The sequence below is a fragment of the Oenanthe melanoleuca genome, chromosome 5, assembly GCF_029582105.1.
Source record: "Oenanthe melanoleuca isolate GR-GAL-2019-014 chromosome 5, OMel1.0, whole genome shotgun sequence".
In the NCBI taxonomy this organism is placed as follows: Eukaryota; Metazoa; Chordata; class Aves; order Passeriformes; family Muscicapidae; genus Oenanthe; species Oenanthe melanoleuca.
The window spans coordinates 51,104,953-51,132,667 of NC_079339.1; the positions used below are offsets into that span (position 1 = coordinate 51,104,953).

The window sequence follows — 27,715 nt, forward strand, 5'->3', positions numbered from 1 at the left end:
GATGGCCGCAGGACGCGGGGCCGGCGCGGAGGGCAGGGCCGGCCCCGGCCCGAGGCCCCGCACACGCCGGGCGAGGGGCGGGACCTTCCGGTTCATGTCGGCGCTGGGCTGGCGCGGAGGAGCAGCGCGGCCATCTTGCCTCGTCCGGGAGCAGCAGCGGCGGCGGGGCGGGCGGGGGGCAGGCAGGGAGGGAGCAGCGGGCGGGCGGGCACCGAGCGAGCGTCCGCAGCCCGCGGGGCGCCGATCTTCTCGGAGCCTGGGGCGGGCGGCGATGCGAGCGGCGGCGCGGTGAAGCGGGGCCGCGGCGGGGGAAGGAGAGGGCAGCCCCCCGGGCGAAGGGCCTGCGCTAGCCGTGCCCCGGCGGCAGCGGAGAAAAGCCGGGCAGCGCGGCGCCCCGCTGCCGCCTCCTCCCGCCCGCCCTGCGCTCACCCCCTCCCCCGCGGAGCCGCTCCCTCGCCGCCTCCCTTTCCCCGGCTCCATCCCTTCCCTCGGCTCCATCCCCTCCCCGCTGGATGAGGCGGCCCCCTCCCCGCTGCTGACCCCTGCGGACCCCGGCTGTAGGATGAGCCCGAAGGACTCGGAGGGGGCGAGGCCGCTCCGCTCCCCGAGGAGGATCTAGTGGGGGGGCACCGACGCGACGCCGCCCCCCGCCAGGCACCTCGTCCTTCATGGTGGCTCCCTGCGACCACCATCTCGGAGCAGACGCGCAGCCCGGGGCCCGTGTGTGTGTCTGTGCGCGCCGCCGCCGCGGCCGCCCGAGTGAGGGAAAATGTCCACTCGGACTCCATTGCCCACGGTGAACGAGCGCGACACCGAGAACGTGAGTACCGCGGCCGCGGGGGACCCGCCGCGCCGCGCCCGGCCCCGCCGCGGGGGCATCGCCCCGCGCCGCTCTGTCAGCAGCGCCCGCCGCCTGCACGCTGCCCAGATTGCCCATTTATTCTGAATTGATTATTTTTTTAACCCCTCCACAGCACGGTTCGCCGGCTCCGTGGCGTTTGCATCCCTCCCCCTCCCAAAGCCGCTGTCCCTTATTTAATTCCTCCTGTGCTATTTGAGTGTCGCAGGGTGGCGGGGATCGGGTTGGTTATGTCGGTAACGGGGATCCGCCGTGGGGGGCTGCTGCCTTCTCCTGATATGCAAACTTACTGCTAAAGGACCCGAATAAACCTCTGGTAAACAGATGGGAATAATTCAGCCTGGCTAGGGGTGGGCTAGGTGACCTAGATAATAGGCCTCTTCCCTGCTTAATTTGCAAGGTTCTCGGTGGTAATGACGCTGTTAGGCAAGTCACCTGTTCATATGACATTAGGAGGGTTTCTTTATTGGAATTACCCTTCGCGCAAGGAAGCCTGTTCCCTTCACGCCGAATACCTCCCCCCTCCCTTTTTTTTTTTTCCTACCTTGACAAAGCCGACGTTTAGGAATTGACACTTTATTTACAAGATTAAGTCAGTCGCAAAGGTCGTATGCGAAAGGAGGAAAGAACAAAAAAATAAGTAGTCCTACCATAGGAGCATATAGCAACACACGAAGCTCGGTAGGAGACTCCCTTTCCGCAGATAGAAACTGTGTTTCTCCTAAGTTAAAACTTCCTAGATCCTGGTGTATCCTGTCTAACCATTTTTCTGCATAGGCTCTGACATGTCCCCAAATGATAAACAGAAAGGAGTTGTCACTCGCTGTAGTCTAAAATCAGTTGATCAGTGAACTTTGTATTCAGCTTTTTGTAAAGGCTATCTGATATTCTTTACAAGATACATGCTAAGCATGACGGAGGAGGCTTTTTTTTTTTTTTTTTCCAAGGGCTTCTTATGTTTTGGACTGGCATAAAAGGTGGAAGCTTTGGTTAAAGATCAGGAAAAACTGTTGGATTGTTCCAGACCATAAATAGTCCGAGAAAAGTGATGGTAGCCCCATTGTTTAAAACAAGACCAGACAAAGCGTTAGAAAACATGCTGCATAGAACAATTACTGCATTACTAGGGATTTAGATTTTATTGACATAATAGGCACTTCTAACTTCTGTGATCTTTATTTGTTTTAGCACTACATGCAACCTGCAGGCTAAGGGCTGTATTGAGCAAAAAGCCAACTAAGCATATTTGGTTGTAAAATCTCAATGAGCTTCCTGTCTTGTGGAAGAAAATAATTAAAATATTATGCAGCCCTTCCTATGCCATGGGGAGAGTTGAAGTTGAAACATACTCTACAAAATACTGCAGAGTTTATTTGGATGATTGTTTTAGTCTATGCCAAACCTGACTGGGGTTTTCAATCTCCATGTGAATGTATGGGCACCATATAGTAAACCATTTTAGAAAGTGTTTAGATCAGATTCCCCAATTAATTCAAACTCTACTAGGGATAACTTAACAGTGGAAAGACTTAATATGTGCTCGAGGAAACATAATTATTCACAAGCTCTGTGTTCTAGCACTTGAAGTTAGATTTTTACATGTCTTCCACTTAAGGCACCTTGTTCTCACTTCAAAATGTTGGTCTAACACTTCTGTTTACTTATCTTCATAATTTGACACACATGGATTGTCTTGCTTGCTGATGAATTGCCTTAGGTTTAGAATAAGACATATTTTTCACTTGCTGTGTTCTGTGCTGGTGTCCACAGAAATACCTGTGGGTAGTGATATTGACAGGGAGTGATTAATCCAAGTACTCGCCCTATCCAGTGAGCCAAGTACCCCCCCTCAGTACAATACCATATTTCTCAGGAAGCTCTCTGGTGTTTTGGCCATCAGCTATTCAGAAATTTACCAAACTCTATTCTGTTATGCCTTGCTTAAAAACTAAATTTAAATCTGACATTTAGTCTGTCTGAATTACCCCTACAGCTGTGAATGCCAGGTCTCTTTTTTAATACCAAATGCAATAATTTTGGTGCTTCAGCTAACTGTTCTTCCTCCAAATCTGGGTGTGTTGTGTTGGCAGGTAAATTGAGCCTTGATTCATTCCCTTTCACATAGGAGAAGTCTAATTAGTTAATATTCAGAGGACTCTTTGAAGAGGCTTAGGAGGTGCCAAGGTATTCAGCTAGCCTTTGGGCCATGGTTGTGGACCCTATTAATGCCTTCTCTCTGCTTGGAAGGTTACCACTGCTGACAAAGGCTTGGCTGGTGTTGAATCTGGTTGAAGTGTGCTGATCATAGCTTATCCATGCCTATACTTGCAGTTTTGAAAATGAAGTTAGCCTCCAGAATGACAGTGAGTATAAATTATCATTGTCTGTGCTTGCAGTTAACCACATTCAGCGGTTGGCAGGTTCTGTTGAATAAAAAAGTATAATTGCCAGTACTTGATTTTAATTTTTTTTTCTAAGGCTTCTTATCAAGACATGCTGAAGTGGAAATACTGTCACAGTGACTTTCCCCAAAAGCTACTTGGAGCTCCCAAGCCTTTAGTGCCTTTGAGATGAAAGAATTTGGCTCAGAGTCACCTGGTTTTGAGAGGAAAGGCATCCCAGATGATCTGTGATCATAGGAACTTCACACTTGGACAGTTGGGAGCTGGCTGTAGGCCTGCAATGAGCTGGCTCCTCACCGCAGAGACAGAGCAGCTCCTCTCTGGCCATGGCTTGGGCAGCAGGGGCTGCCAGCTCTCAGGGGACAGAAGTGCAGGACAGGATCAGATCTTCTCTGTCTTTTTCAAAAATATGTCCTGCACATGAGAAAGCAAGCAACAGAGACAGCAGAGACCTCCTTCGTGCCAATCTGGGAGACAGGATAGACACAGAAGAAGGACTTTAAATGACAGAAGAATGAGTAAACCTGTTTTAGTAGTGATGGGATGGAGGGGAAAGAAGATGGAGGAGAATAAAGTGTAGAAACACAGTGGGAAAGGAAGATAGAAGGGGGAAACAAAAGATGAGAGGACTCACAGAGGAGTGTGCATATGGCAGGATGGAGGACAACCAGTGACAAAGAAACAGGAGCAGAAGGACCAAGATTGTGAGGAGTAGGACAACTATTCATTAAAAAAAATACTCAAAGAGTGGGATGATGATAGCAAACTATAGATAGAAACAAGGAAATACAGGTGGTATGGAGGTTGGAAGATTACTTTTTTTGACAGCTTGAAATTTTTTTAAATTAAAACCTCCGTGTTCATTGCACAGCTGTGGGGTTTTTTTGGGGATAAAAAGGGGAACTGTTTTGAATGTGTTGTTTCTGCAGGCCAGTCTGAATTAAAAATTTAAGTAATTTGAGGAAAAGCAAGACTAAAATATACTCTTATCTCCATGACTGTGCCTAATGTGAAAAATTTGCTATTGAAAAATGCCAGCATGATGGCAACTGTGCTTGCACAAAAGGATTCTGTGCAGTGGAAGTACCACCCTTTTTTTTTTTATTTAAAAAGATTTAGTAAAGGCAGGGTTAGGTACAAAAATGTATTTTAAGGTACTGAGGAAGTTAGTGCAGTATGTCTTGGTTTATTACCAATTAACTATGAAATGCATTAGAGCATTTGCAGACAATATGCAAGCTTGCATTGTTCTATATATTATTTATCAGTCTTCTCCTATTACAGATAGATCTGTAATTGGAATGCTTTCTTCCATAGCATGAAATCCTGTGGGCTTTTGTAAGGAAGGGACTGAGGAGGGAAGCGTTCCTGTGGCCAAGAGTTCTGACAGATTATCTTCTATAGAAGAAAATTCTATATTTTTCACCAGTTTTAATAAGTGTTCTGGTTCAATTCAATTGGGTGAAGGTGGCAAAATAATTAGAAATAAAAAATATTTGAGGAATTCACCTGGGATGTATTTTTTAGTGCCAAAATTCCTCAGAGCAGAAAAAAACGGTGACGCCCGATAGGCTGGTACTGTGTACTCAGAAAATACCTGGTGAGGCTGCATGACACTGCAAGTCACCAGCTGCTAGTATTTTCACGTTTTTACTTTGAGACATTTAATTCTTAGCTGTGCTGAACAGGCTGTGCTGTGGTGTTTAATCAGTTGGGCTCACACTGATGGGAGGCTGCTGGGGGCATCAGCCTCGGGTGCCTCTTCCCACCCGCGGTTTGTGCCAGCACTAATTATCGTGTGACAAGCCTGGTCAGCTCTGATCTGACTGGTATAAACCCTTAAGGAAAGTGGAGTTATCCCCATTCTGTGGCTGCAAACTCAATGTCCAGTTCAGGTGGGGAAGGTTAGAAATGCTTCCTAGTGTTTTTGTTTTGGTTTGAATTAAGCCAGTTGTAGCACAGCACCCTAGGGCTAGGGTGACTTGAGTTGTGCCACAACTACAAACAGAGACACATATTTACAGCAGTGTAATTTGAGATGTTTTGTTCCTGGAAATAAACTATTTCCCCCCCTTTTCTATATAATATCAATAACTCAGAAAAACTAGGTTGCAGGACCTTACTCCAGAGAATGTTGCATTGTTAGACTGAATTCATTAGCACCACCAAATATGACTTATGTTGCAGCCTTAGAAGTAGCAGTCTGAAAAACAGAATACAACTGCAGGAATTGCTAAAAGAAGATTAATGAGAGGAAATACATACTTAGTACACTGAACTTCATAGACTTCTTCCTAGCTTTTGTTACCCATTCACCTGGTATCCTTACCTGCTCGATTCTCCATTTTAGTTCTAGCCAAAAGATATATTCATGTTGATGTAAGCGGACAGTTCCTGTTGACAACATGTCTCAGGTGACTCAAGTCAAAGGAATTCAAAGAGTGGAGGCATTTGTCTCTCCTGATCTCCATTTCATATGATATATAAGTAGCATGTGTCTGCAACTTCCTCTTCTCCTCAGTCAAGTAATGCTGCCTCATGGGTGTCAGCCAGATCAAAAATGGAGGTCACTTTTTTTTTTAGGCTCATGGCATATTAAGTTTGGCTCTGCTTAGCGTGGAGATCATCTGCCACTAAAATTCTCTAGAACATATGATAAATAGGTGCACACTGCTCTTTAAATATGAACCTGAAAGATACTGAGTACACCTGTGATAGGAATGAAACCCTTGGGTTAAGAGGAATTCTTGCCCCATAAAGCAGCAAGTTGCTGAGCTCAGTGTGTATACATATACATATAAACAGAAATTGACTTTCAAATAAAATTTGTTCCTGCAGGGTTAAAGCCTAAGCAAAGTTTTTTATCTGCAAGCTCAATGTGGTTTCTGAAAACCAACTGTGAGGTGGTTGGTTTTTTTTCTTTTTTGTTTAGCATGTAATTACTGACAGTGATGATTCTGGAAACAACTTAGTTGGCAGTATTGTTGATGAAGAATAGAATATGGTTGGCTCTTTAGCTATTATTCCCCAGGCTGATGTCAATAAATATCCATTTTAATCAGCAGTAAAGGAACTTTGGCTGCAAAGATATGATGAATGTCAGATCTTGATAATGTGAAGCAACAAAAGAGCTTTTAAAGAGCTTTTCTAACCGGCACCAGACTTATCTTTTTGATTATATAAGCAGGATTTCTTCACTGTTGTGTTGTTCAGTGCTAATCATGGAATTACAGATTCACTCTTTTTCATATGCTGTATAGACCATGAACCAAATACTGCCAAACACATTGCAGAGGCTGTAGTGGTTTTACATGGGAGCACTCTTGAGCCAGACCCTGCATGTCTGTGGGGGGAGCATCCTTCCTTTGCTGAGGACTGTAAGTGCTTTGCTGTCAGCACTTCCCCACTCTGGTCTTCAGGGCAGTGCTGCATTTGTCACTAGCAATTCCCACTGCTGGTCAGTAGCCAGAATTAGGAGTGTGCAAGTGTTGCTTTGGGTAGCAGTGTTCCCTCTGCCAGGTGAAAGTGTCCTGTGTCCCTGCTATCTGCCTCCACCAGGCTGTCCAGTGTAGGGTGTTGTATTGCTGTGCTCACTTTCAGCTGGATCTGCTGTGTCCTGAATTTTATTCCTGGTTTTTTTCTTTTATTTTGCCTTCCCCACTGAGGTGTGGAGGAATTAGGAATGTGTGTCAGAGGTATAGCTTCCATGTGCTAAAGGCTGTTTACTCCTCAGGTTCCCCTTTTAATCCGGTGATTTCACAGATCTGACCTAATTAAAATAGCCACTCGTTTTCATGAATGTCATACCAATTACATGAATGAACACTATGGCAGGCTGAGAACTGCACGGTGAAATCTTCCCCTGTTGACAATGGAAACATCCCAATTAGTGTTTTCTCTCCCTTAACATCTATATTATATTTCTAGAGGGTCTACTTGTCTCCCTTGATGGATTCTGACCCTTTCAGTGTTCCACTCGATCACAACATCCATAATGTTGGACTGTAGCCTACATCAGTGAATAAATCTGCCCTCATGGGTTGATATCTTCAGTGCCACTTTAGGTGGATAGCATGTTTCTTTGTAGAAGACCCTTTAAAATTTTGTGAGATGGAAGCTGTGACTGTTTACCCTTAAGATTGATTATGGAGCAAGCTAGTCTAAAAACTGCCTTTTAATTATATGTGTTGGAACCAAATAATTGGTTATACAAACATCAGCATATGCATTCTGGGTCTGACTAAACCCACCTCACTCCATATCCTGATTTGTGCCTTGGTCACTGGTAGGAAGAAAGTAAAATCAGGAGAAGTACAGGACATCTTCACCTACTGCATTCCTATTTTATAATCTAGGAAAATAATATGTGGTGATTTAGGGAATCCCAGAGCAGTAACTGGTGTATAAACAATTGTGATTGAGCATTTACTGTGACACCCTTTGGTGGCTGCCAGAAGCATAAGTCTCTGTTTTGACTTTCCAGCAGAATTCCTTCGTCAGCAATTGCAGGATGCCCTGCTGTGCTGTTTCAGGGATATCTGTGCTCAGTAAGATGCTACCTCTGTGCATATCCTTAGGGCTGCCTTTTTCCTCTTACACTGAGTAGTACTCAGTAATCTGTGTGCTCTTAAAGATGTTAATGAGAATGGGAAATAAAATACAACACGTTGGGAAGGGCTGTAGTGAAATTTTGTCTTTGCATGTTTGATATAAAATATTTTCGAGTTTAAAAAAGTATGAAACAACTATGGTATATATCCTATTAAGTTTTTCTATATATGAGAGTGCTAGTGGGAAGTGCACAGGGAGAAATTACCATGAATTTATATATTGTGTGCCCAGGTTAAGGTAGTGAAGCAATTTAGTGTCTCAAATGTTCGTGTCTTGGAATGCTTACATTATTAGCATTATAAGGGATAGGCTTTAAGTACAGCTTTTTCACATTACAATTAAAAAATCTGAATGAAATGGGTCTGTCATGGTTGTTACTGATCTGACAGCTTTCCAAGAAATTCTATATCATTTTGTAGTATTTCATGCAGAGATGAGGTAACAGCTAAGGTAATAAACATTCCTGGAGACTTCAGTAAGATTAAATTTTATTAGTTCATTTTTGCTGATGATAAGCTAGTTCTCACTATTTCAATAAATACTTAGAAAAAGTTGATTCCATTTGTCCCCCTCCCCTGTTTCGGAAAGAGTTTCCTGTTTTCTGTAATTAAACATGGATTTTTGCAGGTCTTGGACATCCTGATTTCTTACTGGTTTTCAGCTCTTCAAATGGATATCAGATTTTGTTTCTTTCAGGTTTTTCCTCAACTTTTGGCACCTTCTTAAGCACTTAAAGAACTTTGATACTAGTCACCCCCTGTCCTGTGTGTTTCTAATGCTCTGAATGTTAAGATATTTGAAACCATTCAGATACTGGATAAAACTAACATCTACCAAAAAGATTTCAGTTGTTGGCACCCTCATACTTCATTTGCTTTTTACTTTTTTTCCTTTTCTTTTTTCTTTCTCTTCATGCTAATCATTATCTGGCTATGAAAGGATGTCGGCTCATCATTGGGGGAAGGCTTTTGCGAAAAGGTGGGTTTTGTGTTCCAAATATAGCTGGTCTTGAGTTCAGTCCCTCCCTTGCAGTAAGGTCTCTCACAAATGGAGATGTTTTACTTCATTTCCTTCTGGGTTGAGTAATAATAGGGTGGGGCTGATGGGAGGAGGAGAATGTTTTGTTTTGGGGTTTTTTTAATGACAAAGGTTGTCCTGTTAGCTTGAAAATGGATGGTGCAAAAAAAGGACAAACGTTCAAACTATTTAAAAGATTTTTTAAATGCAACCTGATGCATGCCAAGATATGGAGCAAAGTGCTTTATTGTCACGAGTGGATTTCAGGAGACTTCCTTCTAAAAGAGGTGGTGACTGGCAAAACTGAAGTTGCACAAAGTACCCAATCTCCTTGCCTCAGTTTCCCTCGCAATGTAATGGTCTTGTTTTACATGAAGACAGATATTTTGGGAATCACTCAGCCATGATGACTTCATGAGCAAGTGTTATTCTTACACAGAAAACACCTCCAGAAATGCAACTCACCTTCCGCAATGCATGGAAACTTATAATAAATGAACACATGCTAATTTTGACTCTTTATGTTTTTAAGACAAACCCCATATCTTATTGAAACCATATAAATGTAGACCTGGAAAAGAAGCCTGAAATTGAAGAGAATTTTGGTGGGGTCAGTGTAGTGAAGGAAGAAAAATTTGCAGGTTTGACGGAAAAGACAAATCACCATCATGATTTGGAGATCAGAGGATGCTGTTGCCATTTCTCTGGGCTGAGATTGGCACTGTTAATCTGTGTGCTGAGGAAACTGCCCTGGGAAGTACTTGAGGACAGCCAGATGCTATACAAGCCAATGCATGATTTGAGCTTTTATTGGACCACCTATATTTTGCTTTTTGCCTACACCATGTAGCTTTCCATCTGCCTGGCACGGCTTCTTGAAAATGACTAGGTTGGGAGAAACACTTTCACTCGGTTTTGAGTTTATGCTCTTCATTTCCATATGCAAAAGAAAATCCATGTTGAAATGGACAATCTGTTTTCTGTGGTTTTTAGAAAGCTTGCTGTTTGTTCAGTATAATAATGTAACTGACAGAGGAAGGACTTGCTGATAGATTTATTTATGTAAAGTGGAATATAGTCCAAATTAGATATGGTTGCAAATGGCTGGATTTCTTCAGAGTGAAACACGGCTTTGAGCAAATCAGTTGGAGAGAACTGAACTGCTTGTGAACACACAGCTTGATACTTTAAACCCACAGCTGAAAAAGGTCATATTTTTGAAAAGAAGTAATCTGGGTTGGGGTGGAAATGCAGACCTCCATACAAGGAGATTGTGTTCAGTGTATCAACCCTACTCCAAATGAGTTCACAGCTTTTAATTCCACCCTTTAAATGCAAAGCTAGGAAGCATGAAAAAATTGTAGCACACAAGAAATCATTTCTCAACAAGAAGACAGTGAAACTCTCAAGCCACATTAAGTGGATGGTTTAATATGTGGAATAGAGTTTGTTAGTAAAACAGAATCTTTTCTTAACATGATAGCGCTTATGTGAAGTAGGGTATGAGTTAGATCAATTTTGACTAACCTGTTCTGTGACCTGGGAATACATCATACCTGATGACCAGGCTTGCTCAGGACTAGCAGTGTTCTAGTTGAAGCACAAGGCAGCACAACTAACTGTGTCTTCAGAGTCAGCTGGGTGGTTCAAAAGCTGTTGAGTTCAAGTTGTTGAATCTCTCTGCTGGAGAGCCTAAGCTAACAAGCCCTGCTGGGAGGCAGTCTGGCTCCTGCTGAAGCCAGCTTGTGCCAAGTGCCCAGGTGTGGAAGGGCTGTAGTTTAAATAGTTTGATACACTTCTTTGTCTGAGGAAAGTTATCAACTCAGTGAAGTGCTGTGTAAGTAGTACAGTTGTATTCCTGGGATGCTGTACTTGAACTGAAATGAACTTGCCTCTGATATATCCAAGAAATATCCTCATGGCCCTGTACAGAACATCCTGGTCCCTGATCACCAGGGGTAGCAATGTAGGAGGATGTTAGCATCTAGCATCAGCAGTTGCTGCTTTTTTTCTAGCAGGTCTGAATAATTTGACACTAAAAGGTATGAAAGTAGCTGACAGAGAAGTTCTCTGTGTTGTGTGTTGCAAGGTTTGTTAGAAGTCAAGGTTTAGGGAAATACAGAGGATTGGCATTGCTGTGCCAGTACACATAGGGGTGGCTAAGATGGCCTGAAAAATCAGCACTAGCCTGACATTAAGGGCATGCAAAATACTGAAATTGTTAATACAGGATTTCACTGTCTTAGTAGCTCCTTCAGTTGTTGACTGCATGTCCTTCCTCTCCTTGAGAATTACTGATTCATAAATGCTTATCCAGTTGTAGGTCTCAAGATATTATTGAGAACACTGAATTATTATCAAGCCTTGAATTTTTACTGGCTATTGTTATGAGTGTGCTTCTTGTTCTTGTGCCAGTTATTAGTGGTTTGGAAAAAACATGTACTCTTGCTCCTGAAAACTCTGATAAAATTGCTAGACTATGAAATAGGGCAGGATGGGCCACACATCAGGAACACTTGATATTCTCCACGAAAGGAAACTTTGCACTTCACTTCAGCCAAATGTGATCATGCATGTAAGGATCCAGGAAGGAGAAGCAGTTAATCAGGGTTGGGTGGTCAGGTACAGATGGTCTTCTGCAAAGAGGGTTAATTCTGTCCCTGTGAAATCAGTGGGGTGTTGAACAAAAGACCTCTGTTTAGTCCTGCTGCACCTACTCTTGGTATGGTAAGTCCATGTCTACCATGAGCCCCACAAAAAGATATTGGAAAAATAGAGGAGGGTTCTCAACAGAATTACAGGACATGTTCCCTTGGCTTCATTCATTTGTACATCAGCCTGTTCAGGGAGCTCAATGCACGTATCACTTACTAAAGTGAAAGGGTATTGTGATCAGAGAAATTAAGTACCTCTATGGGAAGTGCAAATCTTGTGGCAATGCAGGATGCAGGCAGTAAGGGGAAGCTAAAGCCAGATTGATACTAAAACATTGTGTGTTTTTGAAAATAGTAACTGTGTTGAAGCAATTTTCCAGGAGTTGCCATAGACTCCTAGCAGTAGCATTTTTAAAATGAAATTAATGTGGTTTTAAAAGTAATTTGATAACAGCTGTTGCACTCAAATTAACAAATCAAGGAACCTAAGATGTCAGAGTATATGGTCACAAGGTTACATCAGGCAAGTGAAACTTGCCAAGTGTCATGCAAGCATGGATTTGTTCATTTGTGCCTGTACCATAGTTGTTAGCTCTTGACGTATGATCTCATCCTCACACTACAGTGATTTTCAGACTGAGTGTTGCTGTATGCCAGTTTCTTTGTTGTCCTCAGTAGGTTTCAGCAAGAGGAGTAGTAGTAGAAGAGCAAGATCTGGGGTTTCTGGGGTGACTGTGAATTTAATGTGTCATCTTTGGTGGAGCCGGATATTTGTTCCACATTTAGAGGCCCTAAACATTTATGACTAATACCTTAATTAGTGTGGTTGGTTTATGGACCTCAACCATAATTTAAGAACATAAGAGGGTACCTGCTCTTTCATAAACAGGCTATCAGGAAATGAAAAAATACTTTAATCTTAACCATGTGATCTAATGAGTAAAGACTGTTATAGATAATACATTGCCATTCCTTTTTGCAATTAGTAGCTGTTCAGGGAAATGAGAGTGAAAGGAACTTAAAAGATTGCACAGTGTCTCAGATCTCTCTAACTGGCTATCAATATTCAAGGTTTCAGTACATTAGATAAGATTTCTTCCCTTGTTCTCCAGGTCATCCTGGGTGTTTTCAGTCATGTGGATCTGTAGGAGCACAAGTTTAGTACCACAGGAAAGAAACAAAACCTCTTTTATTATTTTATTAATATAAGTTGTCCAGTAAGGTTTAACAGATTGTGCTCTTGGAAAATCTGTATTCATTTTTCCTTTCCAAAGGCTTTCCTGCACTAGTTATGCACAGTAATGCAAATGGGAAATAATATCAAACACCTCCCTATTTTGTACCTGATCTGGCAGTCCATGTAAGTTACTTAGAAGTGCTCAGCTGTTGCTGCAGTGCAGGTGATGTTGCACTGCCTTTACCAGGTGATGAAGTGAATAGTGTGTCGTGAACTGGGCACCACTTTATTGCCCCCATCAGAACAAAGTTCAGTGTGAACATGAAGTTTCAGTTGGATCCTTTGAAGGTTTCTTCAAAGGCATAGCTGATGTTTTTGAATGTTGCATGCTTCTCATCATTGGTGTGTTTTGTGTATTCCTCATACCCGTGTATGTTTTTGTTGCAGCACACGTCCCATGGAGACGGACGGCAGGAAGTTTCCTCTCGAACTGGGCGCTCTGGAGCTCGCTGCAGGAACTCCATAGCCTCCTGTGCCGACGAGCAGCCGCATATTGGGAATTACAGACTCCTTAAAACCATTGGAAAGGGCAATTTTGCAAAAGTGAAACTGGCAAGGCACATCCTAACTGGCAGAGAGGTAAAGTGGTATGGGTGTAAACAGCAGTGAGTTGCTGGGGGTGTGAAGGTTCTCTTGGAATAGCATCATCTAAGTCAGGTGAAGATAGAGCACATTTTACTAGAGATATTGCCACTGATGTAGAAAAAAGCAGAAATTGAAAACTAATTTTTTAGTAATGATTACAAAACAATTTCTCTTGAAAATGGTTTCTTAAACTTGTACAGGTCTCTGTCCAGCTGAATTATGTTAAAATTTGCTACTAATATTCTTGGATAAATCCTGCATTTTCAAAAAGCAGATCAATATGCAGCAATGAAATAAGCTTGTTGGAAAGACTACCTCTTATTGTTTCTATACTGCAGGGCTATATTGGAGGTGAAGTCAAGCATGAGAATTAAATGTTACCTTAATTATGTTCCAAGTAGCCCAAGTGCAGTATTTTCTTGCCAAAGCAATGTATCTCCCAAGAATCCCAGGGTGGATTATTCCAGAGTGTCTGCAGTGCTGGGTGGCTTTGGGAAGATGCTTCAGTTTGTTCAGAGATAGTCTGTGTGTCTATGACAGTTTGCTCAATGTGTGTAGCATAGACAAGCTTTCTCTTGCATCTCTTCTTGGAGTTGAACTCAGCTCCATATTTAGTTTCTGCATGCATTGCAATGTAATTAATCACTTGCACTTAGTGGTGGTTCTGATTTGGTAGCTATAGTCCTGTCTGCTTGTTACAATAAGGTGTTTCTTGGTGCTGTTTTATTAAAAGCAACTCTGAAGTACTGAAAGAGGGAGAAGCACCTTGCTGACCTTTTCTTGCCAAACCTGTCTGATGAAGTAAATGTTTGCTGATACCAGCAAGGACTTTTACAGAAGTTGTGTCGCTGACTGCAGTGCTTTAAGGGAATTTCTCTTTTCTGAGCTAATACAGAGTTCAGTAGCAGGAACAGAGGGAAGAAGTGAGGGGACATTGTTTTGCCAGAGCTGTTGAGATGGATTTTCTCTTTTTCAGCTGACAGTTCTCATTATCTTCTGGTGCTAAAGTTAGTTCTCATTTGTAGAGAAAGTTTTTGGTTAATTCCACTTAAGTTTCCTCCTCTTTTTACTGATATGTAAGATGAGGTATGCAAATACTTGGTTACTATTTCTTTGCCATTATTATAGATATTACATGTTGTCACACTTTGCAAAAAGTGAAGTACATTTTCCTTTACTTGCAGGTAACTGTGTTGAACTGTAATGAACTCTGGTTCATTATTTTTGTTTGAAATTTCAGCAGATGAAGGGGACAGTGTAACATTTTTGGCTAAATTTGGAAAGGTTTGAGTACTAAGTTTCTTCCACTCTCATGGAATTGATGTAGTTCAATCAATTCAGAGCATAAATGTTTTCTGGGTTGTGACCATGGGAATTAGTGTCATTCCTTAGAAGGCAACAATTAAGCTAATTTTATAGGAATATCTTCAAGATATTTAAAACTTCTTAAGAGGGATATGAGTAAAATTTCTCTTCTTGGTAGATAAACTGTACAGTGTTGATAATTTTAGATGTCAGTGACCAGAATTATTTCCAATATTCTGGATAGCAATTTCCTCAATGTCATTGCTTCACCCTTGCCCTTACAGAAGTATTTATCTGATCAATCTTAAGATTGTGCTAGCCTTTCTCATGGCTGTTAAATTGATGTGTTTTGCTTGTGATCAGCAACAGCAGCAGCCTTGTATGTTGCATCTCAGTTTCATTGCTAACTCATCTCCAAGGTTGTTTAAATTGGTTTTCCATTGTATTTGATGGTGGCTTTTAACTCCTGTAACAGACTTAATCATTATGGTTTGACATCCTGTGCCAAGGCCACTGATACAGATATTAAACAAGATTGGCCCCAAAATCTTGTCCTTGAAAGACTCTTACCCGTTTATTTGCAACCTAATATCTCTTTAGTCATCTTTCTTAGAAAAAAAACACCACAAGTCTATGCACTTTTCAGCTTATCTAGTTGAAAAATTTCCATGCAGCCTCTTACATGAGGCTTTTCAATAGTCCAGGTAGTCATATCTTGTGTATTTCCATAAGGAGCAGTAAATTGTAGGAAAATATGTTGCATTTAAATTTTGTTTCCTTGGTTTTTCCCTGCCAGTTTTGAGTTCAGGAATTTTATGATGAATTCGGAAAAAAAAAATTGTCTGCTCATTTCTAAACCCTGTTCTGCTGTTTTGTTCTTGGTAGATGCTAAGAACCTGTGCTGCAAGAATGCTTTTTTTTCTTTCTACTTTAAAAACCTGCTTCTCATAAGAATTCCTGGGTCATATTCTCAGCCTGGCCTCAGCCAGATGGCACTTAGCTTTCTGAATTTGTGATTTCCTGCTTTACACACTTGCTCCTGCTGCCTGCCCTGTCTTTGCTCCTGTTCTTTTTTCCATCTTATGTACCCAAACCTAAACTAAGTGCTTGGTTTTGGGAGCTACACTTAAATGGGTTTTCATCTCTGCTGTGTTCTTTCTGTATTTGAACCCAACTTATCTTTTCCTTGTTATCTGTGTCTCTGTTCTGAATGTCCTTTTAAATGACCATGTTAGTTTCACTTTATGGCAATTCCTTCTTTATACCTCTGTGCTGAGGAGCTTCCAAATCCTGAAGCAGATCAGCACTTTTCTGTCACTTCCTGGGAGGAGGATATGTTTGTTTAAGCATTCTTTCAGGGTAGTTGCTCATCTCCTTGCATCTGGAGTCCTTTCCTGAAAATTTTCCTGTTGCTTGAGATGAAGATTTTATGTTTCCAACTGGACTCAGTTCTAGGACTCTTTTTCATTTCTATTTTAGTGTGTCTGCAGAATGCATGATGAGAGCTCATATTCAGATTACAGAAAGGAAGAGATGTTTAGCCCTTCAGGGGATGATCAGAACATCAGCCTAACTTGAGGAGGTTGAATTGTCTTGCAAGGAGTGTGTGACCAGAGATGAGCTTCACTGCATTAGAGCTGGTGCTTGGACACACCATCCTCCTTGATCCTCTGCCTAGGAGAGTGTTATTTGTAGGCTGTCTGCCCTTTTGAAACCACGAGTCTTCATTGTCAGTCTTCTTTTCTTAATTCTTTGACTGTAATCCGTGTATTTTCTGTTGTAGTTTTATCAAAGGGTGTTTCCTCTGGCAAGTTTTCCATACTTGCCAAAATGAATCTAAAAGATAAAACTAATTTCTGCAAATTTACTGATGTAGTCGAAATTATTATGGACCCTTCTGTTCATTAAAGATGTGTTCAGTTAATAGCCAGGAAGCTGAAGTTTCCCAGTGAGGCTGAATTCTTTCAGAATCCAAGTCTGACTCCAAGGAATCTATTGTCATCTTCTTTCTCTTCTTCTCTTGGAGAAAGTGAAATTTAAGAGGGAGAAAACATTCTGAATAGTAGCAGTTTGGCAAATTTGCTCAGTGTCCCAACTTCTTTAACTCCCTTATTCTAATCATGTAGGAGGAATGTTTTAAGTTGTGTTATTGTGAATGGTGAAAGCAAACTCAGTTTTAATTCTATTAACAATTCCACACAGAATATCATGGCAGTGGTGTAATAGTGTAGGTGGTCTTGCATTATTCTAACACTGGCCCTAGCTCACAGTACATAAAACCATTCAAAATGCACTTTATGCAAAGACAGCAAAGTTTCTGCTTTGAAAGGCAATTTAATGTTTTATAAACTGTACTTAGAAAATTTTCCTTTTAACTTTCTCAGACTTGTCAGAACTATTCTTGAGGGCAGGCTGCCTTTGCCTGTGATTTGGAGACCTTATCAAGGCACCTGAAGTTGTTCCCTGTTCTGATGATGGGTTCAAGCTCTCACAGTCCATGTTAACACATTGTACTCTCAGTGTGCATGTGGATAGGAATTTTCTAAATTCATCCTGCCTTTAAGGCTATAATTAGTGCACTGAACAGGCCTGAGAGTCTCTATTTTGGAAAACTGAGGTCTGTACCTCTCTACCTTTCCTGTATCTCCAGGGCTGAATTTTTTTGGCAGTGTCAGAGACCTTTCTAGTCAACTGGCACCAAGTGCACACTGAGGTGGGCTTTTTTTGCAGTAACATGGTAACTTAAGACTTGGTGGGTTGAAAAAGGTTTACATCTTTTAAAGATTGACCAGAATGGTACAGCCAAGAATACAAATGCAACCTTTTCTGAGTGGAATGCACTTACCAAGCTATGGGTAGTGTTGGGGCACCAGGTCACTTTCAAATAACATTATCTGCTGTTTACAGAGGCAGTGGTCACTACATCCAGTATGGAATTAAAAGAGATTGCAGGAAGCTAATAACTTTGAACTATTGTCACAAAGTTAACAACAGGCATAAAGGTAGAGATAAAAATCTTTCTTGGTTTCGTACACAGCTGCTCATATAAAAATACCTATTGCTTAATGTTTTCCTCTCTTGTTTGTATTTTTGAAGTGATTTCTCAAGGTTTTGCAATGGAATTTTGCCTCGGGAAATAGTGATCCTTAATTTCAGTAGCTTGCCTTAGAAGAAAACACTCCCCAAAGTAAAAGCATTCTTAGATGGCTTCTCAATCATGTCTCATCGTATCTTGCATCTAGAAGAGCTCAAAATAAATCTTGACTATCAGTTTCAGAAAAACACCATATCCATTATGTAATTCTGTGATGCACCCAAGCGTTGAACGCTGCTCCCCTCTTACCCTCTCCATCGTGACAATCCATCCCTGTGGTTTTGCACTTGAATGTAGGGATATAAATTGGCTTTGATGTAAGATATTCTGTATTCCATATGTCACCAACCCCAAGTTAATGAGGTGACAAAGACAGCACAAAGTGATGCAGGGAAACGGGAGCTGTGGCATGGGAAGGAGCAGCATCTACTGTTTGAGCTGAAAATTGGAGTTGAAAGCCTTTGCACCAGTGAGGTATTATAATCAGCTGAGTTACAGCATCTTGCCTCTTTGAGAGGCACCATCTCCTTCTGTAGAGCTTCTTCTGGTACGTTTAGTCTCTAATTTAGAAAGGAAAAATACCAATTGGTGTGTAATTGTAGAGAGATTCTCATCTCTTGTTCTACCTCATCCAGTATCCAAATTACATTGCACTGAAGTTTCTGTTGCCTATTCATTGCTTCAAATCTTCAGGTTCTGACTGTTAGCATAGTATGGAATTTCTCTTTTGCTTATTATGTGAAATTTTTATTTTGTTCTTTAGTATTTCTGTGCAGCATTTACTGAACATAGGAGAACAAGTAAAGGAATGTACTTACACAAAATGTTGTATTATGGCCAACGTGTTTTTGTTGATTCCCACGTGATACTTTTTAAAATACCCATCAAGGAGCAAATTGACACAAATATTTAGTGGATTTCCAAAGATGAACTTACTTCTTGCCAAATTTGTGTGGAAATGCTTTCAATATGCTCTGAAATATCTGCTTTTAGAAACTGCCAGTGCCCAGTCACTACTGTGTAATCTGTTGTGTAATTATACTGTGTAAATATTATCTGTAGGCACACTGCTCTCTGTTGGGGCACTGTCTGCTGTTGGAGCTTCCACTGCCATGAGTATGATGGTCTTAATGTCAAGTCAAAGGCTCAGCAAGCTTCTCATCTTAATATCCTTAAAATACCAAGGTTTTTCCACTCTTGCTTCTAGTTTACATACAAATACATAATTTGCAGAAGGAACTCAAACATTTTTTGTGCAATTTTCATGTTTTCCATTTTTGTTACTGGATTTGAACATGTTGTAATAACACAGTATTGTTCTTATGGAAAATACTGATCATGAACTCTTCCTTTAGGTTGCCATAAAAATAATTGACAAAACACAGCTGAACCCAACTAGTCTACAAAAGGTATGTGTCTACATTTAATCTTTAATCTGTATTATAAGTTGTTTGCTTCCCCATCTCTTTCCATTAACCCTGAATGCCTGTGCTGGAGAATCTGAGCACTGCATACCTTTGCACATGCTGGCTACTGTATTTAATAACTGGTTTTGTAACAGATATTGCTGCAGTTGTTCAAGCTGAACTCATACAGAGCTGTAAACTGAGAAAACAGTGGTATTTGCCACTTCCTTTGTCTCCCAAGCAGAGCTGACTCTGTAGGGAGGGCATCTGTGGTTTGGTGTCATGCCCCCATGTCTCCTTTGTGCTGGTCGCTTTGTTAAACTTAGAAATGCAAAACTCCTGTTCTGTCCTCTTAAACTGGTCTTGAAAATACTGGCTGTGGACTGAAGGCCAGGTGGTTTCTGTGCCTTTCATGTAGTTTGCAGCAGGAGAGGTGATGCAGTTGTATGAAACAAATTGGGCCATGGCTATTCTGGTTTCTCCCCTCTAGCTCTGAATGTTTAATGTGCTGTTACAGTTGTATTGCCTTATCTTTTTAGTACAGAGTGATAAACCCTGCTCTTGCATTAAGCAACCCAATCTGTTTGGGAGTCCATGCAGGAAATACATTTAAATGTTACTTTTACCTGGGACTTCTCTAACTCTGGCCTTTTAAGTGCTGCAGTCAAAGGCTTTTTGTTTACTTTTGAGTACTTGGATAAAAACTCCCTTGAAATATTTCTGTTTGAACAAGAGAATACACAGAGTTTACCTGCGAACAAAATGAAAAGAGAGTAACCAGAGTAAACTGGAGAATATACACATTTATATTTTATGCAAATACTAAAAAGATCATGTGACTAGATTTTTTTATCAAGATCAATGGTGCAAAAGTAAATTGGAAAAACACACAAGTTCTTACATTTTATGGTTTTGTCGAGAGGCAAAGAATAACCTGTAGAAGAAAGGGTCAGTCATCCAAACAGGTAGCAACTTTGTATGACTCTGCAGATGGGGTAAAAGTAGATAATCTGGTTCCATTTTTCTCAGTTTAGTCCCTGAGGTTATTGCAGGGTAAAAATATAGTGCAACTTGGGTAATATGATGGATTAAATAAAGTTGTTTTCTGTGGCAGGTTGCAGTTTGGAATACCTAAATTAAAATGGTTGAAGGCTTGAAGCACTTGAAAGCGAAACAAAAGCTGTGTGATAAAAAGGGGAAACATCATGGTGTAGGAAGAATGGTCAGAGAGGAATAAAGAGGTTATGTTTTCAGTTAAAAATGTAAAATCATAGTCCTTCCAATGGTGTTACTTGAGATTGAGCTCTAATGCCAGTTTGAGCTCATGTCAGGGTGCAATACAAACCTTTTACAGGTCACAGGTGTTCAGTTGGTAAAGCCACAAGCTGGAAGTGTGCATGATGGGCCTTTGATTACTGGATTTCAGCCAACTCAGTGTCCACTCATGGCTCCATCTCTGTTATAATTTAATTAATTTTTAAATTTTATTTACAGTTTATAAAATTAGATTATGTAGTGTGATTTCTGATATGATCTTGGGAACCACTGAATTTCTTAACTGGGAGTCTGGAAGAGTAGTACCAAATAGCAGGGTAGATATCAGATGAAATTTGTATGGTGAAATTGCTAATGTGCTTTCCTCTCTAAGCTCATTTGTTATACAAGCACAGAAAAAAAAAAGCAAGATGTATCAGTTTTCAGTTCAAAAACTGAAAACAGTTTTATTAAAATTAAGTGCCTGCTTGCTGTAGGAAGCAGAGTGAAGGCACAACATAACTGCTTGCCAGCTCTGCCTGACCAAGGCTTTTTATTTTGTGAGCCTTTGCCCTTTCCCCCAGCACTGCCAGCAGTGCCGCAGCCTCGCTGCCTTTGGAGCCAACTGCACACGACCTGCGGATCGTAGGGGGGAAGCTAAGATGGAAGTGCTTCTGATCTTGCACTTTTGGAGAGAGAGATAAAATATTTGAGGTATGGTGGGGAGGGAAGGGCTGTGCCCAGAAGAGGGTGTGGTGTACAGTGTCTTAGCTGCGGTGTAGCTGCATGCCCGAGTCATCCTTAGGTGGGGAAACAAATGGTGATTAAAGGCTGCCAGTTCTGATTTCTTTGTGTTCCATCTTCCACATCGATACTTCAGCTGCCAGGAAGAAGTTAACCTTGTTAAGGACTTGCTTTGCTTTCTGGAGCAGTAATTCTTGGTATGCCCTCCCTGCAGCCCTGACAGCTCAATACTGATACTCAGCAGCACAGCTCTTGGAAGGGTCAGGTTTCTTGTTTGCTGCTGAGGAAGTTCTGTGGCAGCCACATGCAGCTACACTTTACTTTTGTTTTAGGACCTAATTACAGCTCTGCTGCTCTTGCTTAGAGAAGAGGAAGTTGAAACTGGTACTTCCCTGCTTTGAAAGAAAAGGGAATTCTTAGAGGTTTTTTCCCATGCTGGTGGCGTTAGTCATAATCACTGTTCTCCACAAATGGACTTCTGTATGCTGTTCCAGTGGATATTGGTCTCGCTGCAAACAAGATGCTGCAGAGTTCACTTCCTCCTAGACAAAACAGAGAATTTTTTTTTTTCTTTTGAATTCGCAATGCCATTATATGCAAGGGTTTTTTTAAGCAAGCCTGTGTAATAGCACTAAATCACTCCTCATTTTCCTGTTTTAGAACTTGGCTCCTCAGCCAAATATTTTTGTTCATTATGTGCAGATGTTTTGCCACTTACTTGGCAATACTTACTGTTAAAGTATTTAAGTGTTCTTAAACATCAATTTTAACATGGTTCGTGTCTTTTCTGACCATGTGTGGATCAGTGTTCTAAGAACTGCAAGAAAAGGGTGAGAATTTAAAATGCTCAGCTTTTCTCTTTGTAATGAGTATCCCTTTCTGTTTTCAAGTTGTGCTAAGTTTGAGGCAAACTTGTATTGTGTAAAGGCTTTTTGCTTGAGGCTCTTTATTAGATCAAGGGCATATTTCAGTGAGCAGTTACCAGGAGAAGCCTAATACACAGGTCAGGCTTGAGCTGGCTTGGGACAACATCCTGTGAAAAGCCTCCTCCTTTAATGGAGAAGGTGACCAGGAGAGGTTGGTGCTCTGCAGCTGGCACTGACTCACTTTTTAGCAAACTTTTTCCGCAAACTTTTTTATTTTTAAAATAATTTGTTAGTCTTGTGATAGCTGCTGCAGGAGCACTTCTAGTCTGATTTTTGCTGTGTTCAAAGAGAGTTAGCCTGAAAGAACCAGCTTCCATTACTGGTTCATTGGGGTTTTTTTATTTGCTTTTTTGGCTCACAGCATTAATTAAATGGCATTCTTTTCCTGTATCTGACATGGCTTACACTCAAAGGACCAGACCACAACAAAGCTGAAAGCCATTTGTTTGGCAGACTAAGGATGTTTGTCTTTGCCTGGAAACATTTGTAGAGCTCCTGTTGACGGAAAATGAGCTGTTCAACAAGCTGGGAGTAGTTTTTAATCTCAGTATTAGAAATTAAACTAATGAGAACTGTTTTCAATTGCTTGTCTGCCTTTATAGTTTCATTATGACAAGTAAATTCCTAAAACTAAGAAAGTATTTTTTGGTATGGAGAAACTCTGTGTTACATTTTCTGATATTACACCTTGTTCTGTGTTCCTGTGGGCAGGGAACCTCAGAGGTGTGAGGTTTTATCATTATCTGACTGTTTGCAATTGATTTTATTGTGTGATAATATCTACTATGTCATTTCCTAGGAGCTGATGTACATAATATTTTGGGGGAATGAAATCTGTAAAACCTTTATCCAGCATACTTTGGGAAAGTTGTATGATGTTTTACATTTTATTCCTCTGTCAGAAATAGACTATAATACATATTTCAATGTCAGGCATTTGCAGATATTCCCATCTGTGTCAAAATGTGACATGTAATAGATAAACTGACTAAGGGTACCAAATCTGAAGTGCATTTATCTAACTAAAATTACAGTTTGGTGGTGGTTGTATCCTATTCTCAAGTATTTTTATTTTTAATTTCCTCTGAGACAGAAATAGTCTGTTTTTTAAAAGAGCTTGTTCCTAGTCACCCACTTGAACAAATGGCTCATAATGTAGAAGCTGCTTTTTGACATGCTTCAGGGGTTAGTAAAGCAGAGTAGTCATTGTGGACCAGTGCTTTGGTGAGGGTCTGACCCAATGGGCTTTATCTGGGTACTGGGGTGGAAGGTATCAGATATCAATTACAAGTGAATTTAGAAAAATCTCTTCTAAATTTTAAAAACTGATAAAAGGCTTTCAGTTATATAAGCTGTGATTAAAGGTATTAATGGAGTATTCAGAATATATTATACACCAGTTTAGCTGAAATGAATGAAAATCAAGAAAAAAAAGCTATAAATTCAACTGCTTTTAAATTCCTGATGATCAATAGAGAGATGATGTAGTCTACCCTGTCTAATTACATATGAAAAAGCTCCAGAAATAACATAGTTTAAAAAAGAAAAGAAGGCAGTTTTACCTCTCTAGAGCTTAAAGAAAACATGTCTGCAGTGGCTTGGAAACTATTTTGTACAGCAAATAATTTACTTGATCAATCAATCCTGATTTCATGTAAGAAGTTCGTCATCTAACAAAGTGTCAGGCACAGTCCTGGATAACAAGATAATTAAAAGCATTTGGAAAACTGTTTGTTTTTTCTCTGTGTTCTGGTAGTGTGCCAATCTCAGCTGTGGCTGTAGCAGGGAAGTCTCCTGGCCAATGCAGTGGGGATTGCTCCTCAGATGTTGGCATTTGCAGAAATTCTGTGATTCTGAAATACCAGAAAGCAGAGAATGGTTAGAACAACTGGTCTCCAAACTGGGAATTTCTCCCATTGATTTATTTTAAATCCACCCCTTGCATTTTTCTTTAATTAATAATTACAAAGACATAAGGATTTTGTTTTGTTGACTCTTTGGTTGTTTTCTGTTTGTTTATAACGTTTCACTATTTTTTTTTTAATTGCAGAGTTTCACCTTTTTTTTTTTTTTTTGCTTTTATGGAGTAAATACACCTACAAGTTTTTGAGTTGTTACTAATATATGTAGACCTACCAAATTTCTTCACTTTATCTGAAATCTGACCTGAGCCAAATCTTCCAGCAGCACTTTTTTTCCCTTACTGTTATTAACAATGCTGTTATCACTATCCCATATTCGCAAGACTCTTTGGTTTTTTCCTATGTCTGTATTCCCCTGGAGCTGTGGACTTCTGCTTCAGTCTCTTTATGTGAAGTTCAATGATCTGTTAGGTTGCTGATAGCCCTGTAGAAATTTCTGTTAGGTCTCTCTTGATTACTCCCACTTTTTGAAGCATGCTGTTAGAAGATAATTGACACTGAAGAACATCAGCCCTCTCAAGTCTTGGGCTGGCACAGAGGAGCTGCAGAAGGAGAACAGCTACACACTTGGCTGCCATGTAGTATAGTCCATAAAAAGAGAATTCTTTGGTTTTCTGAATACAAGAGTATTTGTGCTTCAAGTGTTTTGTAGTATTTTATCTTGGAACTGCTTTTAATTAATTATATACTATTTACCTGCTTTGTTGAAAGCAAAGTTTTATATTGCAGTAACGCCACCTGTGGCATTTTTAGTATTACAGTTGTGAATTTGTGTATCTTACAATAGTCTTTTGCAGAAGAGTTTTGAGAGGTGAAAATAATTAATAACTCTTCAGTCATGACTTTACTTTCATTTCTGGTTTGTTAAATGTCACTCCATATTTTCATTCAGTTGCAGAAGGATGTAGTTTGTGTGACAGGCAAAGTTGAAATCTTCAGAAATAACTACTCAGGCAAAGCCCTCTTCACACAAGTATTGGCAGTGGGGACATGAAACATGACAATATCTTACAATCAGTACACTAACTGTGGATTTAGGACAGAGGATATAATGTCATCTTGCAGCTTAAATGGGCAGTTGCCCCTCACCACCATCCTCTGGGTGGGCTAGATATGGAGTGCTTTTATATGTGTGTTTTGTGAGATTCTTCTGTTAAATGATTCCTGTACCTTGTGTGTCAGTCAGGGTTAACACCAGTGCTTGCATGAAGGGAAGCAGCACGGTGGGGTCAGGAAAACACCGTTTGTGTTCTGCCCTATTAATTTTGGCAAGCATGTTGCACTGGGCACCGGGCAGCTTCAGCCTGTGTCTGGGAGTCAGTGGAGCTGTGCTGGCAGACCAGGGCTGAGGGGTGGCCTTGTCTTCCTTTATCTCCTTAGAACTTGCTCCTTGCTGGTGTAGTTGGATAACACGTTTTTTGCACACTATAAACAGCTCATTTTTCATCTGTGATCTGCTGTTGTAGCACAGCAGATCACAGGTTCCTAGGCTTTAGCAAAGTACTGAAGAATGCTGAATTCATACCATGAACATATTGCAGTGGTTTCTAAAGTTGTTCTGGTGGGGATTCACAAAAATTTGGAACTGTACTTTTTGTGAAGGGAGTGAAAGGTGTGTGAGATGTACTGGTCAGCAGGAAGCTGTGTGGGCTCACAATGATCTTCTGACCCCAAAAGTCTGCAAACCACAGGGCTAAGGTCACTTCTTTCCTGAGCTGTCTAGTCTTTCCTGGGTGTTTTCAGGTTTTTGAGGGTTGATTTGTTTGGGAGGGTTGTTAAGCAGCATTTAACTCTTCCCTTCAAGAAGTGCTTATTTCATGAACATCATTGAAATGCTAATAATGTTTGTCCTTTGTGTTTAAATGACTTTATCAAAGACATCAGTCTTTAAGGAGAATGGCTGTTTGTTAGTGATTTCATTAACTTATTTCACATTTTATGTTTATTTCAGCTCTTTAGAGAAGTAAGAATAATGAAGATCTTAAATCATCCAAATATAGGTATCTTGTTTCTTTCACATAATTTCCATCTCTAGAGAAGTTATTGTTTTTCCACTGTTAAGATTGTTGTGGCATGAGTTTAAAAGAATATTTTGCACTAGAGTCTGAATTTACTGTTAAATAGCAGTAGTAAATAGTATTTCAGAACTGTGTGTTTAAAAAAATAGTAAAATAAATATTTTGGTCCATTTGCTCAGAACTGATATTTGCATAGCTCAGTGATAAGTTTGCTCTTTTTAAGTATAGTATAGATTTTTGACTGAATTCAGGCTCTCGTTAAAATTAGCATATGCACCAAAACCAAGAAGTGGTCAAGAATTTTTTCAAGTTTGTACATTTAAATGATGTGGTACTCCTATGGGACTGGTAACTGATTTGTCACCACCTGTCAGTTCAGTGCACATATGTGGCTATTGCTGATGCTCAAATCTGTGCATGTTCTGCTTAGTTTAGTTTATGTTCCTATGAAGCAAAGTATTGTTCCTTGAGAATATGTTGTTCTGTGTGAATTGGCCAAATCTGTTACAGTGTTTTCTACTTAGGAACATTACACAGAAAGCTTCTTTAGAGTAAATAGTCTGATACTATCTAGTGGTAGGCAAACACTTTGGGTGTTTTTCTTTCACAGAATTCTAGGGGAGGTTAACATCATGCTTTTGCAGCTAGTTAACTGATGACTAAATGTCTTTCTTTTCTAGTGAAGCTATTTGAAGTCATCGAAACTGAAAAAACTCTCTATTTAATAATGGAATATGCAAGTGGGGGTAAGTACCTCCTTGCTGCAGTGAGACATGTAAGCAAATTGCCAAGTGAGAGAAAGCACTTGTTTTCTTGAAAGTTTTACTTTCTTTTTCAGCAAATAATTATGTCAAGGTAGTGTAAAATATTAAGCAAATTCTTTAATATTCACTGGGACTTGCTTGGTCTCCATAAATAATAAATGTAACTTGTAAAACCTGCTTCTAAACTTAATACAACTTAGTGATACTTGCTTTTTATTCACAACTCAAATTAACTGGGTTTCTTTTCTTGGCCACTGATTGTTCCTGCCCATAACAAATAATAATGTTCTCAATTTATTGTATTCAGTTCCCTGCTTCTGGTGTCCTATTTTGTATGTGATATTTGGTAAAATCATGTTCAGATGAAACATTTCTGTGTTTCTTTAATTGTTACTTTCAAAAGCATGAGCATTGCAACTTCTGTTTTTAGATGTTGATGACATCTTACATATCTTAATCACAGGCCATCTACTGTCCAGAATTGTTAGGCTTAGCCTTATGCCATTCTAGGAGGAGCTTAAATGCTCTTCCTGATTGTAGAGGGGATGGAAAAATGCACATCCTGCAGTGTCAGATATTTTCACTAGAGCCAGAATTAAGGTATTCAGGTTTAAGTTACTCCTTGCTGGCTAGAACTTAATATCACTCAGCTTGTCAGTGTGACCTTTGAGCACCAGCATCTGGGAATCTCAAACAGTTGAAGCTTTTCTTTAGGTTTAGGAAGGAGATAGACTCTTCAGAGAAAATCAGCATTGAATTCAAACTCTTAGAGTAGATTATGTGACGTTTAATCAATTGCTGCAAATAAAGCAAGATTCTCTGCCTACCAGTGTTTTCTTTCAGCATCTTCCTAAATGATCAGCCAAGATTTGCTTAAACAGGAACAGAGTGGGTATTGTACCATTAAAATATCGACT

General features: G+C 40.3%; 1 protein-coding gene across 13 annotated transcripts in view; it reads left to right on the forward strand.

Moving 5' to 3' along the window:
* The first annotated feature begins 328 nt into the window (after positions 1 to 328).
* The window catches only part of MARK3 (microtubule affinity regulating kinase 3), a 60,387-nt gene continuing 33,000 nt past the window's right edge, over positions 329 to 27,715 (forward strand). For all 13 annotated transcript variants that reach the window (XM_056492197.1, XM_056492199.1, XM_056492198.1 and 10 more), the window contains exons 1-5: positions 329 to 820; positions 13,168 to 13,359; positions 19,120 to 19,173; positions 25,968 to 26,016; positions 26,715 to 26,780. In XM_056492197.1, the coding sequence (XP_056348172.1) occupies positions 770 to 820; positions 13,168 to 13,359; positions 19,120 to 19,173; positions 25,968 to 26,016; positions 26,715 to 26,780 (412 nt within the window). In that variant the 5' untranslated portion in view covers positions 329 to 769. The remainder of the gene's footprint in view (positions 821 to 13,167; positions 13,360 to 19,119; positions 19,174 to 25,967; positions 26,017 to 26,714; positions 26,781 to 27,715) is intronic.